Below are 17,472 nucleotides of genomic sequence, written 5' to 3'. Positions count from 1 at the left end.
ATTCTTTCTTTTTCCTTGTCTTCCCACCATTTTCATTTGTGGGTTTTGTGATATTTTTCTCGGTTTTCTCTTTTTTTATATTTTCTATCTCTGCTCTAGATTTATATTTTGTGTTTGCCTTGATGTTTCTGTGAAGTGTCTCACAGATGAAATATTTCTTTTTCTGCTGATAGCACATTTTATTTGCCTCTACAGGTTCTGTCCTTTTCCTGTTCCCTTTGTGTTTTTTTGTTGTCCCAAATTATCCTTTTTTATGTTGTGATTTCGTTACTAAATTAGTTTTTTTTTTTTTTACTTGCTTTTCCCCCTTTAACCTTTATGCTATAATTATTTAAAAGATTTTTATCTGTATTATCACTGTATTCTATGTTTTGTGTACTTTTATCTTTTTGTTTCAAGTAGAAGAGCTCCTTTCCACATTTTTTATAAGGGAAGTCTTTTGCCCCAGTTCATTTGTCTAGAAGAGGCTTTATTTCTCTTTCATATCTGAAGGATAACTTTGCTGGATAGAGTAGGCTTGGCTGGTAGTTTTTAATCTTTCAACATTTTGATTATTCTCTCCTGGCCTATATAGATTTTCTGCTTAGAAATCTGATTGCCTAATGGATTACCTAATGGTAGGTTACCATTCTTTTTCCCCTGGATGACTTTAAAATTCTTTTCTTTGTCATTGATCTTTTCTCAGTTTTAATATAATTTGTCTTGGAGAAGGTCTTTTTGCATTGAAGTAATTAGGTGTTCTCTTGGCTTAATGGACTTGTATATCCAGTTGCTTCCCCAGGTCTCAGCTCTTGTTTCTTTAAATACTGTCTACTCCCTTCTTCCTTTCTTCTCCTGTGTGTGTACTCAGTTGCCCAGTTGCATCCAACCCTTTGACCCTGTGGTCTGTAGCCTGCCAGGCTGTTCTGTCAACACTGAAGTGGGTTGCCATTTCCTCCTCCACAGGATCTTTCCAACCCAGGGATCGAACCTGTGTTTCCTGCAGCCCTGAACTGGCAGGCGGATTCTGTTACCACTGAGCCACCAGAGTGAGAAGCCTTCCTTCTCCTGGAATGCCCATTACTCTGTTGTTGCCTTTCCTAATAGAACTGGATAGTTCTTACACAATTTCTTCATTAAAAAAAAAAAAAATCTTAGGTCTCTTTCCTCTCCTGCCTATATCATCATAAAATTTCTATCTTTTTAAACTTTTATTCGTTTATTTTTGACTGCACTGGGTTTTCGTTGTGGTGTGTGGACTTCTCTTTAGTTGGGGCATGTGGGATCCTAGTTCACCACCCAGGGGTCAGACCTACATCCCCTGTATTGAAAGGCGGATTCTTAAGCACTGGACCACCAGGGAAGACCCACGATTTCCAACTTTGAGCTAGCTAATTCTTTCTTCCATATGGTCTGTTCTATTTCCCATATGTTCTTATGCGTCCTTTATTGAGTTCTTCAGCTGCAGAGTTTGTTTGGTGGTGTTTTAGAGTTCAGTCTCATTGGTACCATATTCCTTCTGTTCATTAATTGTATTCCTAAGTTCATCTTACTACTTTTCTATCTGAGCTTTCTCGTAGCTTTATAAATTTCTTTTGGTGGTGGTGATTTAGTTGCTAAGTCATGTCTGACTCTTGTGACCCCACGGATTGTAGCCTACTAGGCTCCTCTGTCAGCTAGTTTAATTTTATCAATTAGATTTCAGTGTTGGGTGATTTTAAGTTTGGCTTCTGAAGAACTGCGGTTTTCTTTTCTGACACCATGTTACTTTGATTTTTCTTTCCTAAAGCTTCTTTTTTATTTGATTTTAACAATGTAACAGGTTAGTGATGAGAGGCCTTTCTTTTGTTTTTCAGTAGGTGGCACTATAGTACAAGTTTTTGACTTCTCGTATCTGTGATGCCTGTGTGGTTAGAGTGAGAATTGGCACTTTTCACCATCCCCTGCTTCTGCCAGAGGTAGCGTCTGGTGCCCTTGTCACTGCTTTGCTTTGGGGCTGGCTGGTACCTTGTTGCTACCAATGTTGCGGCCTAGGTCACCGCCATGGCAGGTTTCTGCACCATGTCTGGGATCTCCTGGGCCCACTGCAGTGGGGGGAGAGGGTGGGTGCGATGAGGAGCTGGGGTCTGGTGCTGTTGCCACATTCAGGGTTATCGGCATCATGGCCACTGCTGCTGTGGGCAGAGGGGCCAGAGTCCCATGGGTCTCTGTGACTGGAGGGGCGATGTCGCTATTGTTGCCTTGGTCACTGCTGTGGCTGAGGAGCCAGAGTCGGTGTCACCTGCCCTGCCGCTCCCAGGTTTTCTGTGGGGTTCGCTGCTGTGGCTGCGGATCCAGGATTTCAGGTACCACCTCCACTGTTTCCCCGGTCCTGCCTCCTCTGTGTATTTCAGTTCATCCACTCTTTTTTTTTTTTTTTTTTTTTCGGCCATGCTGTTTGTGGGATCTTAGTTCCCCAACAAGGATCAAAACAAACCAGGCCCTTGACAGTGAGAGTTTGGCATCCTGACTACTGGACTGCCAGAGAATTTTCAGTCTGTCCAGTCTGATGTACAGTTGTGCAGATGTGTGGGATTCTCTGCAATCCTGGTGTATTGGGCAGAGACATTTTTACTGAGTTAAGGATATTTTAATATTAATAGTTGTAGGTTAAAGGGAAGAGATGAAGTCCATGGGATTCTCCAGGCTAGAGTGCTGGAGTGGGTTGCTGTGCTCTCCTCCAGGGGATCTTCCCAACCCAGAGCTTGAACTTGCGTCTCTGACAGCTCTTGCGTTGGCAGACGGGTTCTTTACCACTAGCGCCACCTGGGAGGCCCAAATTGGCCTAAATGGTGCTCAGGCGGTAAAAAAATCCACCTGCAATGACCTGAGTTCAATCCCTGGGTTGGGAGCATCCCCGGAGGAGGGCATGGCAACCCACTCTAGTATTCTTGCTTGGAGAATCCCCATGGACAGAGGAGCCTGGTGGGCTGTAGTTCATGGGGTCGCAGGGAGTCGGACACGACTGAGCACTCTAAGCAGCAGCTGTGTGGATAATTTATATTTTATGTATTTTTAATGGAGAACATGACTGAGTCTTTTGGGTCATAGGAGTCTTCTATTCTGCATTTGTACCCATTTATCATATAAATAGCTTTGAATCATTTTTATAGCCCTTTCTCATTTGTTTCCCCTTTTCTGTTACTCATTTCTGTCCAATCCATTCTTTACATTAATGCCAAAAATGATTTTTCTAAACGTGCTGCATTGGTGATTCATTTTTCCATCTTATGAAACAGAACAAAATAATCTTTTTCTTTTACCATAACCTACCAAATACAAAGGGTCCTACTGTCTTCACTCGATTCTCTTCATGCTTTTATCTCCCACTGGACTTGATATATACTATTCTCCCACCAAACTCACATTGCCAGTTTACCCAAGTACTCCCAATCCTTTCCTCATTTCATCCTCCTGCCTGTGTCCCCCCTGTTAAAATATCACACCACTTTTAAGGTGAGTGATTTCTCCTTTTGGTGCAGTTGTAGCCTCTTCTGTGTGCTTTTGTCCTGAAGCTCTCTGTCTGAATTATAGTTATATGTGTACATGACTCACTCCCCTTAAAGCGTAAAGTTCTTGACAGGCTTTTTAATTATGTTTTATTCTATTCTGAAACACAACACCACCACTGAAATTTTTTTTTTTTTTTTTTTTGGGACCAGCCATTGGTTTTAAGAGTTTGTTACTGGTTCAGGACAAGATGAAGAGCTGGCATCAGCTCCTAGTCAGTTGTGTCACTGAGTACACTGGTTTAGCTTACTTTTTTATACAATAAGACTTTGTTACAGAAGAAGTCTGTTCATTCATACTCTGGTACAAGCAGATTGATGCTTTAAGCAGCATTACTTTTAAGACCCAAGAAGAACATAGGTTCCTAATAAATGAATCCCAGGATAATTTGTTCCTGTCAGTTGTTATATAATCAGATACATATTTTGCTGCTTTCAGAATTCACCGACTATCACTTTGGCCTAGAAAGCATATTATACTAAATTTTAAGAAGCAGTAGACTTGTGTATATTCAACCTCAAAAAGAAGGCATAGAATTTCTAAGAAAAATTCTTGAATAAATGTCTTTAACTTATCCTATTAAGTTCAAATTTGAATAATCTTAATAAGATGTTCTGTTTAATTTTTCAGAAAGGGAAATCATGCATTGACTTCCTGGAGACCAGTAAAATCTTTATTAGATCACGAGATAGAATTTGATTCTTAGAAATATATTATACTTAAGTAAACAGAAAATTCTCTATTTTTCATGTTATTGCTATAGATATAGTAAGATATGGCAAGTGTATTTTTTATGATCTTTACATAGCTGTTAAGAATGTAACCAGACAAGAAAAGGGAAGGAAAACTCAGTAGCCTTCTTTTGAAAAGTCAATGGGCCATAGGTAGGGCAGTGTATTATTGATACATGATTTGACTAAATTATTTATGTTAAAATTGTTCAAGAAAGTTTGAATTATGCCTGTGGGTATATTAAGTGAAGATTTAAATAAATGATGATAAAGTAACATATTAACATGGTATGTTAAACTCCATTAAGAAACAGGAAAAAAGAAAACAACTTGGAGAAAGTTGGGCCTTCCCAGCAGAAATATGCGGGACTGCTGGTAGCCAGTAGAGCCAGTGTTCACCCAATATTTGTTGAGAACATTTGTTATTTGTTTGAGGGTTCTCTGGTGGGAGAGGTATTGTTTTGGATTTATTTATCATCTTACTCGATCTTTAATTAAAAATTTGAAAAGATGGTAAATATACACATGGTTCAAAAATTCAAAACTGTAGAAAGATATACAGGGAACAGCGGTCTTTCACCTGTTCTGTATCTGTATCCCTCGTTCTGTACCTGCCTAGCTCTTACCTTACCGTAGTCAACCATTTTTATTAGTTTGTGGATCCTTCCATAAGTTTATTATGTAAATACAAATATATGTGTAGTTGGCTCTTCAACAATGCAGGAATTAAGGGTGCTGACCTTCCAAGCAGTCAAAAATTCCTCTGTAACTTAGATGGTTCTTCCACATTTGGGCTTCTGCATGCTTGGACTCAGCCGGCCAGGGATCATGTAGCACTGTAGTATTTACTGCGTACATGTGGATCCACACCATTCAGACCTGTGTTGTTCAAAAGTCAACTGTGCTCCAATATGCCCCCAGTTTTTAACACAAATATTCATAATAGTCTCATATCTTACCTACTGTTCTGAACACGCTTCATTTTTTCCACTTCATAAAATAAAGATTCTTCTGTATCAGTATGTATAGCTTTTTCATTGTTTTTGATAGTTAAGTCCAGAGTGCCCATGAAGATCTATGGTTAGTTTTTAAAACATATTTTTTTTAAAAATTTAAGAAATTTGAGTAGCTTCCCCTGAGTTTTATGATGTTATCTTAAATAATGTATTTTTGTGTTTTCCTACAATAAACCAGGAATAAGTCTGGGCCAATCTAGATAGCTTTCAATCTATGCAATCTTTTTTCCCCCCAAATTCTTTTATCACAGTAAAATACATATTAAAAAACTCATCATCCTGTTTTTTCAGTAGTATTAAATGCATTCACAGTGTTGGTAACTATCACCTCTGTCCATGTATGTAACTCTTTCCATTTTGTAACTGAAACTCTGTACTCATTAAACAGTAATTCCCCATTCCCCACTTCTCCAAGCCTGTGGTAATCACCATTCTAATTTCTATCTCTGTGATCTTGACTACTCTTAACTACCTCATGTAAGTTGAAACATACAATGTTTGCCTTATTATTCCACTTAGCTAATGTTGTCAAGTTTTATCCATATTTTAGTATGTTGCAGAATTTCCTTCTTTTTTTTTGAGGCCAAATAATATTCCATTCTGTGTGTGTATGTATTCGTTCATCTGTTGGACCCTTGGGTTGCTTCCGTGTGTTCGCTGTTGTGAATAATGCTGCTATGAGCAAGTGCATACAGATATCTCTTGGAGATCCTGTTTTCAATTCTTTTGGGTGTATAATTATATCCAGAAGTTCTCCAGAATTTCTGGATCATACTTTAAATTCTGTTTTGTATTTTTTGAGGAACTACCGTATCGTTCCCTGTACTACCTCACGTCACTGCCAGCAGTGAGCCAGAGGTGCATTTTCTGCACATCCTCACCTGTGCTTGTTTTCTGTTTGTTTTTTAATAATAGCCATGCTGTTAAGTGTGAGGGGGTACCTAATTGTAGTTTCCATTTGCGTTTTCCTAACAATTAATGATGTTGAGCGTCTTTTCATGTGCCTCATCAGCCATTTGTATATCTTCTTTGGAGAAATGTCTTTTCAAATCCTTTTCCCATTTTTGAACTATTTGTTGTCGTCGTCGTTGTTTTGTCCCTGAAGCCTCTGTTTGTCTGTGATCAGAAGCAGCAACTAGAGCACAGATCCCTATACTTGGAGGATAGGGGCCTTATTTCCTACCCTGGCCTCCCACAAGCCATCCGGAAGCTGCGCTAGGAGCATTAGCACAGCTGCTTTCACACGGCTGGAAGTGGGGGATAGGTAGGCTGCTACTGTGCTAAAGGCTTAGATCGACAAAAATTAACCACAATATACTGTCCAAGTCTTGGAATCTGCAAGCCTCCAGTAGGCTCCAGAGTTTCAAAACAGTTGCCTCAGATTCTGCCAGTTCAGTTGTTTTCTAAGTGGGTAGATGGATTCCTGGCCCTTACTACTTTGCCTTTTCCCAGAATTCTTTTTGTGTAATCTTTTTGTTAAGTGATTAGTGGAAAGTTCTATAGACAACTACTGGCGCAAGCTGTTTAAAAGTACTTAACGCCATTGGTTTTTGAAATGTTTCTTTGTTGTTGTTAAGCAGCAAGATTCTTTTTACAAATGAAATCTGATATGGATTGCCAACATACAAAACTGATAAAAAGCAGAACAGCTCTGACCTGACATTTGCTCCCTTTCTTATATCCATCAGTCCCAATCACCTTTCCTTTTTCTCACCTCCTCTCTGAGGAAGCCTGTTTGGGTAGAGAAGAGATTAAAAATAGATTAGCATTTCCCAAGATATGTACTAAGGAATGAATATTAATGTTGAGGGATGTCAGTGGATACTGATTGGAAAAATTTCATAATCAAATTAATTTTGGAAACCCTGAATTGATAAAAGTTAAACCTGTTGTTTTACTATGAGCGTTTAATAAATTCATGTGAACTGTAAATCCCCAAAAGGGAAGATAATATGTACAACATTTGCCAGACTTACTTGACCATCAATTTTTTTTTTGAAGAGGTAACTTGAAGAACACTAATTTGAGAACCTCATTCCTTTATTCTATAGTAAAGTTGAGACATGAGAAATTATATGACTTGTTTACGGACACCCAGCACTACCTTATTTCAGAAAGATTGTAGGTACTTAGTAGACACTCAGTACATTGGAGTGAAAAACGGACCAGAGCCCCTGTGCGTAGTGTCCTGTTCTTTTTCTATACTGCACTGCCTCCCCGATTTGAGGCTTGTTCCACCAAGTGCCGTGTACATGTGCCGTGTACAAGTGCCGTGTACATGTGCCGTGTACATGTGCCGTGTACATGTGCCGTGTACAAGTGCCGTGTGCATGTGCCGTGTACATGTGCCGTGTACATGTGCCGTGTACATGTGCCGTGTACATGTGCCATCTGAGAGTGCCTGACGTCAGCTTCCACCGTGTACTGTGCTCTCAACAGTGTGCACAGTACTCACAGGAGAACAGAGACGTAATATATGATCTCAGTGCATAAGGAAGTCAAGTCATTGTGGTGTAACACTTTTGTCCGTTCACAAATAGCATTTGACTGTACTAATTGTTCATAATAGTGATGAGGAGGGCAGAAATGTCCCTCCCCACTGTAGTTTAAATCTACTCATATACATTAAAGATTAGCAAACAGTATAAGAATGGATGTATGTGTAGTCATTTGAAGTTAACATCAATATTAAGGTTACTAGGAAAATAATTTAAGATGTATATATTTTTTAGCATACAACTGCATAAAAAATTGGATACTTTTTTTGACCATGCCATTTAGCGTGTGGGATCTTGGTTCCCCGATCAGGGATTGAACCCTGGCCTTTGGCGATGAGAGCATAGAATCCTAACCACTGGACCACCAGGGAGGTCCCCCAAATTGAATTATTTTCTAATTGTTCTTGAAAAGTACACTTTCTTCTCTATTATACTGAAAATGACAAAAGTTTGAATTATTCTAAGTTGTTTTGTTAGTTTCCAAGGCCTTCACAGATTGAAGTATCATTTAAATACTTGATCATATTTGGTGGTATTGATGAGTCTGCACACTGGTCATTTATTTTTCCCTTATTAAATATTGCAGGAAGTCTTCTAAAGTTTAAAGAAAGAAAAGGTACAAGCTTGCAGAATCTCCATATTTTAGAAGATTGTTTTTTGCATTGCATTTGAAGGATTGTGTTTCTATTAACTAGATAGTCTGCTAATTCAGCCCCTCTTTCCTTGTACTTTTGCACTACAGTTGATGGAAATACTTGGGCACAAGTAATTGCCTTATACCCAACTCTCGTGGAATGTATCACCTGCTCATCTTCCGAGGTCTGTGCTGCCCTGAAAGAGGCACTAGTTCCTTTTAAGGATTTCATGCAACCACCAACATCCAAAGTTCAAAATGGAGAATCTTGAGCAGCTACTCTAAATTTACAGAAGAATGATACATGAAAAATCTTTGCTTCTCAGTGAATTTTCTGTGAGAAGGACGTTTCTTACTACAAATAATTCTTGGCAGCTGTTGTTGGCCTCCTTTAAATTGTACTTACCTGAGTTAAGTAATTCATATTACAAGCTTACACGTCAACAAAGGCTCCTGAATGAGTAGCAGTGCAAGCCTTTAATAAACTGATGGGAGGAATGGAGTTAATTCTACAACGTACCTGCTACCATATCTTCAACTGGTGATTTAAAAGTGAGCTTATGTACAGTCTGTGGTGTATGTGTTAATGATGTACTTTTTAAAAAGAAAGAAAAGATATTTCATTTAATCAGATTTATTAGGCTGGTGTTTTTGCGCCCTTTTTCTAGTACAAAATTGTACTAAAATTTTATGCAAGATGGTACTGTAACATTCCATTTTGTCTATAACCAGCCTTTGTAAACAAAGGGAACTGATCAACTTGTGTGTATAATAAATGATACAGTTCTGTATAAAATCGTTGCATTTATTATTTAAATTTTTAAAATATTGATAATGTTAAATGCTTGAAGCTGTATTTATTATTAATACAAAATTGTTTGCTTACATTTTTACTTATAATTTGCCTTCTTAAGTGACAGATATGCTTACCATTTGATTATGCAGTTAGCTTAATGTTTATTTTGAATGTATTTACTAGTGACTATTAAAAATCTGACCAGAAAGGTCATGAGAACACAGCAGCAGATAGTTTATGATTTCTGCTGATTCTGCAATTTTGAAGTATAGGTTATTATTAAAACTTAATATGTTGAGATGAATTGTAGCACTATAGCTCCATCATACCTCATTTCTTTAAATATCTTTCCCAGATTTCACTTAAGTCTGTCTCTTTTTATATTTACTGTCTGTATTTTAAAGACTTTTCATATTTTATATTTCTACTGACTTTTTCCCCCCCACTGACTAACAACATTGATCATTGTCTTTGAAATATGACCCAGCCAAGATGATTTTAGATTTCCTAAAATTTTGCTGTGAGGTTTTGTTCATTTGAATGTTTCATTTTGTAATATTTTCTCAAGAAGAAAATAACGCTGCTAATCCACAAATACAAACTATGTGTGTATCCCAAAACAATGAGAAGTGCATTTTTGGAGATAGAGTAGCATTTAGAAGTACAGTAAACTTTCTGTCATGGAATAAAATGCTAATTTTGTTTCACTTTCCTATGTTAGTGAAGAAGAAAAGTGCTCTTGAATATACTAACTTAATTATTTCTTAAAAAACTGACCTAACTCACTGTATTTTTTTTCTTTAATGGATTATGGTATTATATTTTTCTTCTGAGTTAAATTTTCATAGTTATTTATGTGAAAATGCAAATATGTTTAAAAAATGATTATTCATAAATTATAATGGTCTTAGTATTATTTTAGTGTTCTGAAAAGCCTTTGAGTTTAATAGAATTTATAAATTTCAGCCTCTCGAATAATTATAAAACTACAATAAGGTATTAGAATTGAGTAATGAATTAGATACAGTTTTGAGGGTGTTGTAATTGTGTATTTAATTTGCACTGTTATCTGTAATATGTGATAAGGTCTCTTTTTCAAACGGATGCTATTTTTATTTACACTAATTGATGAATTTCTATTTTATAATTTCACCTAAAGTTAAGGTAAAGTATGGCATTTCCTAGATTCTATCGTCAGCATTTCCTTAAAGAAAGTTGTTAAAAAAAAAAAAGTTCAATATGTGTATTTAGTTTATTTTCTGTATTTGGATGTTAAACTGGAATCAGAAAAATCTGTATATCACTGCTAAAGTGTTGAAATAGAATAAGAGGGGTAGTTTTCCAATTCAGTAACATGTTAAAAATATTGCCATGAATTTACATGAAGTAAAAATATGTCTATTCTTGAGAAATATCAGATCAATTGCAATCAAAGTAATCAGTTTCTAGTGAAAGTTAGATGTGACTCAAGGGTATGCAGCATATATTTATATAAACTGAGTAGTTTTAGCTAACACTGCATTGGTTTTCAATACTAGGACCATGCCCTACAGATTAAAAAAAAAATATATATATATATATATGTATGGTATTTATACATACATACATTATATGAATGTATTAATACTATATAGTACGATAATCATCCCAGTCTTAGTGACAAGCAAAGTGGGCTGCCCACTTGCTGGTATGTTTGACAGGTTTTTCTTCCCAGTGTATCTCTTGCCACCGCCAGGAATCATTACTAGCAGTTCATTCCCTTGAGTCAAGGCTGATTTTCTAAAATCTCGTGATCCCTGGAGAGGTTAACACATTTTCCTCTTGTTGGTCTGAATTGCTTTCTTTAGTTACTGGAAAAACCGAGCTGTGTGTGTGAGTTTACTGGATGCTAGGAGATTCAAAAAGGAAACTCCCAAAGCCGAGATAATTTTATAGCACATTTGAGACTCTAACTAGGCCTTAAAACAGCAGTAATAATGTTCTTTGGGATACATATTATAAATACAGTGAGTTTTAAGCCTCACATAATCACTTTTTGTCACTGACAGTGCCTGTCTTATATAGACTGCTGGACAACTGGCTTATGCCAGGTGGATTTAAGTCCTTTTCTGACTGTTTTCCATTAAAAAAGAAACAAACTCATTTTCAACTTGAATAACTTGGTTTCCTGTAATGCTACCACTGCCAAAAAGGAGCAGATCATTTTGTTGTTTCTTATTGGGTATTTCTGTATAGAAGCTAGTGTTAAAGGGTTTTTTTTTTTTTGTTAGTTTTACTGTATACTTTTGTGAGTAACATTTATTTATTAGGCTGCTAGGCGCATAAAAGTCTGGCTTAGAACCACTTTTCAGTTGCTTTCATTTTAAATTTTATTACATGAACAGCTGTGTCATTTCTTATCTGTTTTTCCCCTGTATGATTATTGATTCAACTTTTGCTGTATTCCTTAAATTTTTTGCAGTGCAGAAGGAAAAGATGGACAATTTAGCATATATATTTTTATTCTGCTTAATAACATTCACTTAATTCTGTAGTAGACCAGTAACTAGGTTGTCCTTTCTCAATGTAACCTTGGGGTGTTTTGTTTATCGTCACAGTTTGGTACCTCAAGTCCTAGGTAACCATTAGGCCAAAGGGTCAGTTAAGAAGCTGAGAATGAAACAACATAAATTATTGAAAATAACTCAAAAATATTAATGATGTTATCGTTATTATAGTTGGGTTAATGAATGACAGTGTAGTTATTATCTAGTGACTAGTATATTCTTCTCAAATTTAGAATAATTCATATGAACAGTCAGATCCTCAACAGTCTGCTGGAGGTGATGTGACATCTGGCTAGTTCAAGGCAGTTTTTTCAGGAATCCACCTACCTGTGATGGCTATAGATATTAAACGTGGAGATTTAGAAGCCTCTGGAATTAATCTATATCCAGGCTGAGAATATTGTGGATTACTTTTTTTTTTTTTAATGGAAAACTACCACTGATGTGGGCTTCCCAGGCGGCGCTAGTGGTAAAGAACCCACCTGCCAAAGCAGGAGACGTAAGAAATGTGGGTTCGATCCCTGGGTCAGGAAGATCCCCTGGAGGGAGGGTAAGGCAATCCACTCCAGTATTCTTGCCTGGAGAATCCCGTGGACAGAGGAGCCTGGTGGGCTACCGTCCATAGGGTCACAAAGAGTCGGACACAACTGAAGTGACTTAACATACACACACCACAAATGTAGACAAAAATGGTCTCATGAAAGCATTGCCAGCAGCGTTCTATGTCCTTTGGATTTCTACTTACCACTTCCGGCCTTTAGCAGGTATGACATCTTGTGTAAAGTACCACATTTTCTATGCTTACATTATTAGAGTGAATTTAACTTTTTTTTAACCACTCATGATAAAAACCAGGAGTTCATACTGCATGGTGTGTTACAAATTCATGTACTCTGGGAAAGCAGTTTTTAATGCTTTAAAATCACTTGAATTAATTTTTTTTAATCTCTGGTAAGTGGAGTAGTGCTTTCAATTTGAATGAAGGGTTTTTATAGATTGGGAAAGTAAATTATAATATCTGTCTTATGTAAAAACTATTTGAGGATTTAGATGAATATCAATTTCTTATAAATCTAGTAATTTAGAATGCACTAGCAATATTGGCTCTCTTTAAAGAAGCATGTTGTGATACTTTTGTGAGTATAAACACTCTTAGTAGTCTTAATTGTGAGGAAGCAAGGACCTGAGCCTCTGCCTTTTATTAACTTCATGCCTTAACTGTTCAAAGCCTCTGTTTCCTTATCTCTAGAACAGAGATGATAATTAATGAATTACTTATTCTTTAGAGGCAACGTACATAGTTTGAATTTTGAGTTGATTTGTATTACTGTATTATTGAGACCTTTGACTAAATATCTTTCTCCCTTTTTCTCCTTTCTTATGGTTTCCTCTTATTTTCCTTTTTCTCCTCTTATTTCTCTTTTAATCTCTGCCTCTTCCAGCTTTTCCTCTAAATTTCACCTATATCTGTTAAGAAGAAACAGAGCTAGTAGGGTAGAAGACCTTCCAACCGCCTTTCTATCAGATGGGACTCTGGAAATATCTCTGGGCTCCCCCATTGGCTCAGCGGTAAAGAATTTGCCTGCAATGTAGGAGACCCAGGTTCGATCCCTGGGTCGGGAAGATCCCCTGGAAAAGGGAATGGCAACCCACTCCAGTATTCTTGCCTGGAGAATTCCCATGGACAGAGGAACCTGGCGGGCTACAGTCCATGGGGTTGCAAAGAGTCAGACATGACTCATGAGTTCACACACAGGCAGGCACTGCCAACTGCCTTTCTATTAGAAGGGACTCTGGAAATAACCTTCTACTTTGGCCACTGTTGCTTTTTTGCAAAGGTGAAGTCCCCCCTGCCATTTTAAAATAGCTGAACAAGAAGAGGCTATACCTCCTGCTATCTTTCCGAATCTATAGGATTCAGCAGCCAGGATGCTTACAAAATGAGATTGCTGTAAATATGAATTCCGCAGCTAAACTTGCAGCAATCATGTATTTTATGTAAATAGAGATTACACCACTTTTCTCAAAAGGAAGTCTTTAAAATCTGTTTTTTTGTCTTTTGTGGGGAAGGGCTTTTTGTTTGGGAGGCAGATACTTTGAACTATTTCATGTTTATGTTATCTAAATATTTGTTGATTTATATTATTTGCACAGTCCTTACTTTTAAGGAGGACTTGAGGCACCATATTGCCCTTGGATTTCAGCTGTTTCTGTTTTTCTGTTGAAAGCGATATTCTTTGATAGAAGGCCTGAAATGTTACAGTACTCATCTCCAAGTCTTTCCTGGCTGTAGTTGATATCCATATGCTTGATGCTTATAGTGATTCAGAGGTCAGCTGAAACATTCTTAATTACACTATGGGAGTGATTCTAACCCCTCAGGAAAAAAAGAGAATGATTGTACCCTTGAGTTTTGAGATCATTTTCAGTTGCTGCAAATGTGGTTATATTAAATTTAATTTTAAACATTTATTAAATAGTGCAACCAGGGAAGATCAGCTAAACCATGCCACTGTTTGGGGAACTATTGCAATATAATATCAACTGCTCCTTTCTGTGAAGTTTAACTAGATGGGAGAAAAATTCCAAAGCTATAATATTGCAATCTTATTCTTTTTATCTAGAAAAATAAAATATTAGACTTCAGATCCAATTGTGCAAATTGCATTTGCTTTCCAGCTTTTACTACCTCTGTGTCATAATTTTAACACATAACATACAACTCCTGTCTCTTAAGGCGGTTACCATATGGTGTTTATGTCAGACTGGATATATTTATCTAATTTTGTGAGATTCTTTTTTAGCTCCTGACACAGTTCTTGAAAGTAATACTGCTGTTGTTACACTTTCTCCTTGCAATTTTTATGTTATTGAGATATATCAGTTATGTATTACTACCATGAAAGTCTCTTGGCCTCAAACCCAAATTTTCTTTGTGGCCTAGGATAGATTTTTCACAAAAACTACGTAGTTATAGCTGTGATTACATAGCTTCTTAATTTGCCTTACAGTTACCACTCAGCATGATTCTAGGTTTTTAATTATGTTCCAGCAGTACTAGTTTTCTAGTATAAAAGTCATAACCAATTTGAGAGTTGACTTTCAGATATGATAAATTATTCATGTTTTCATTCATATACTTGGTTGTGTCCTCCTCCCCACGAGGTTCAACACTTCAGTGACCTCCCACTCCCACGTCATTGACTCTGTTTAAAAACTAAACATTCGTGTCAACTTGGAAAAACTTTTCATAAAATAATGGAGATGTGTTTTGGAGACCTTTTTTGAAACTATTAATACCTGAAATGGAAAGGATATACATCTAGAAAGATATTATGAAACATTTCTTAGCAGTTTAGAAAAAAAGAGTTACAACTTTGTATTAAAATTACAGGTCAAGTAGAAAACATAATCCTCATCTCGGGTAGACTCCCTTAATTATCTTTTATGAGCACTCATTTATTTTTAATTTAGTGAGGCTAATTTTGAAACCGCCTACCTATAACAATGCCAGACCATCCCTCTACCTCTCAAAGACAAATAGTTTTAATTTTTTTTGAAAACCTGGCTTGTATAATAAATGTGTAATACTGAAAGATTCCTCCATAGTATTTACAGAAGTCAAGTGTAGTTATAAATTTTTCTTTTCATTTTAATCATTTATGGAGGACCTAGTTTGTGTTAGCCAGGGCTTTGCCTATATTATTCCTTTTAATTCTCACAGCAGTTCCTGCAAGGAAGGTATAAATTATATTCGTTTTACCAAAAGGAAGAAATCAAGATTTAGAGAGTGACGTGACTTTTACTCAGTCACACAGCTGAAGTACATTTATTTCAAAAGCAGTTTTTTTTTCCCCCACACAATGCTAGATTAACATTTTACAGAAAAGTTCTGCACTCCATTAAAATCCAAGCCTTACTGAAATAAATGGAAAATGCTTTTTACATAATTACTATTTCTGTGGGTAGGCATTGGGACAGAAACACTTGAACATGACAGAGAACCCTGAAGTACTGTGAGGAGAAAGGATTTGTCTAATGACTGTAACCTCCAGAACTGCACTGGGTTTTTATTTGGTCCGAGAGAGTTCAAAACATCCTATTGGTTTATAATTTAAGATGTTATAGCCAATAGCACAGTGGTTAAGAACCAAGGTTTAGACTAGACTTGGTAGATTCAAAACCAGCACTGTTACTTACTGGATGCGTGACCTTAGGTTAATTAACCTGTTTGGGTTTCCTCATCTGTAACCTAGAGTCCTCGTGTTTAACTCATGGAGTTGTTTATTAGGATTTTAAAAAGGAGTGTTGTAAAGAACTGTCCTGAGTACCTGGTAACTGGTGGATGTTAACATGAAGACAAGACAGAACACGTTTGGCACATGTCATTCAAGAAATGGGCAGAAACCCCTACCTTCTCACAGAGGGGTCAGCTTTTTACTTCACTGGACAACACAGCATATTAAGAATCTACTATGTGTATGTTCATAACTACGTCCTTGCTGAATGGACAGAAGTCTTTGGGAGCGCTCTCAAAGGTGTTTATAGCTAGCTGAAGAAACTGCATACATAAAATAATGCTCAATACGAAACTATGTATGTAGTCTTGTGTTGGTAACATTATGTGTTGGGCATTGGATTAGTGTCTGCCCTCATGGAGTTTACAGTTCTGCAGGGAATACAAACCTTTGACAAGTGTGCAGAATATTTTGAAAGACTAGTACAGATTAATGTGGGATCTCAAAATCAGGAAAATCAGCATAGTCTTCTGTGGTTCAGGGTATTATTGAAGTTAGTATTCAGAGGCAGTGAAAAAGCTCAGTGGTAGAAACAGAACTTAAATGGGCCTTGTTGGCTGGATAGGTTTTGGATGGGTCCAAAGGATATTGGAGGGTATTTCAGGTAAAGACAAATAATGTGAGCAAGGCATATCTCTCTAGATACCAGGAAACTGATAGAGTAGATTTCAACATGTTTTATAATGCAAGGTTGACAGTAAGGGATTGAGGCCAACTCATGAAATTCCTTGAAAGTCAAGCAGAATAATTTAGATTTGAGGTGGCAGAAGTTTGGAGTCATTATTTTTAGTAGTAAATTATGAAACTAAAGATAAACGAGTTATAAGCAGGATAAAGTGGAAGGAGTATAGAGTAGGGAAAGCTAAGACAGGAGGCTGTTGCCGTTTTTCTGCTGTGAGGTCATGGTGAAGGCTTGTTAAGCTGGGCGTGCTCACATTTGGAAAGGATGATTAGATTCTGGATACTATGGGTGGAGGCAAAGAACTGGTAACAGCAGATTGTGTCTGGATGATGAATACATGTGTGTCAACGCTGTCAAAAGGTTAATTGTGAAAAGGAATCTGATAAAATGAGTGTAATGATTAAATTTATTTGGAAATCTTATGCTCTAATGTATCTGTATAGCAGTGTAGTGCTCATGCTCAATCATGTCCGACTCTCTGCAAGCCCACTGACTGTAACCTGCCAGGCTTCTCTGTCCATGGAATTTTTCAGGCAAGAACACTGGAGTGGGTTGACATTTTCTCCTCCAGGGAATCTTCCTGGCCCAGGGATCGAACCCATGTCTCCAGGGTTTCCTGCACTGGCAGGAAGATTCTTTTACCACTGAGAATGTATCCGCATATACTGTAGGGCAAATAACTATTTGAGGACCATCAGAATATCTGTGCCACTAGAACAGATGACATCGGCTGTGGTGGAGGA

At 37.1% G+C, this 17,472-nt stretch overlaps 1 protein-coding gene across 5 annotated transcripts in view; it reads left to right on the top strand.

Moving 5' to 3' along the window:
* The window catches only part of MON2 (MON2 homolog, regulator of endosome-to-Golgi trafficking), a 113,026-nt gene extending 101,681 nt beyond the window's left edge, over positions 1–11,345 (top strand). For all 5 annotated transcript variants that reach the window (XM_061130934.1, XM_061130944.1, XM_061130927.1 and 2 more), the window contains one exon: positions 8,516–11,345. In XM_061130934.1, the coding sequence (XP_060986917.1) occupies positions 8,516–8,679 (164 nt within the window). In that variant the 3' untranslated portion in view covers positions 8,680–11,345. The remainder of the gene's footprint in view (positions 1–8,515) is intronic.
* The last annotated feature ends 6,127 nt before the right edge of the window (positions 11,346–17,472 follow it).

This window comes from Dama dama, chromosome 3, assembly GCF_033118175.1.
Source record: "Dama dama isolate Ldn47 chromosome 3, ASM3311817v1, whole genome shotgun sequence".
Taxonomy (NCBI): domain Eukaryota; kingdom Metazoa; phylum Chordata; class Mammalia; order Artiodactyla; family Cervidae; genus Dama; species Dama dama.
This window is presented reverse-complemented; position numbering and strand designations above follow the sequence as displayed.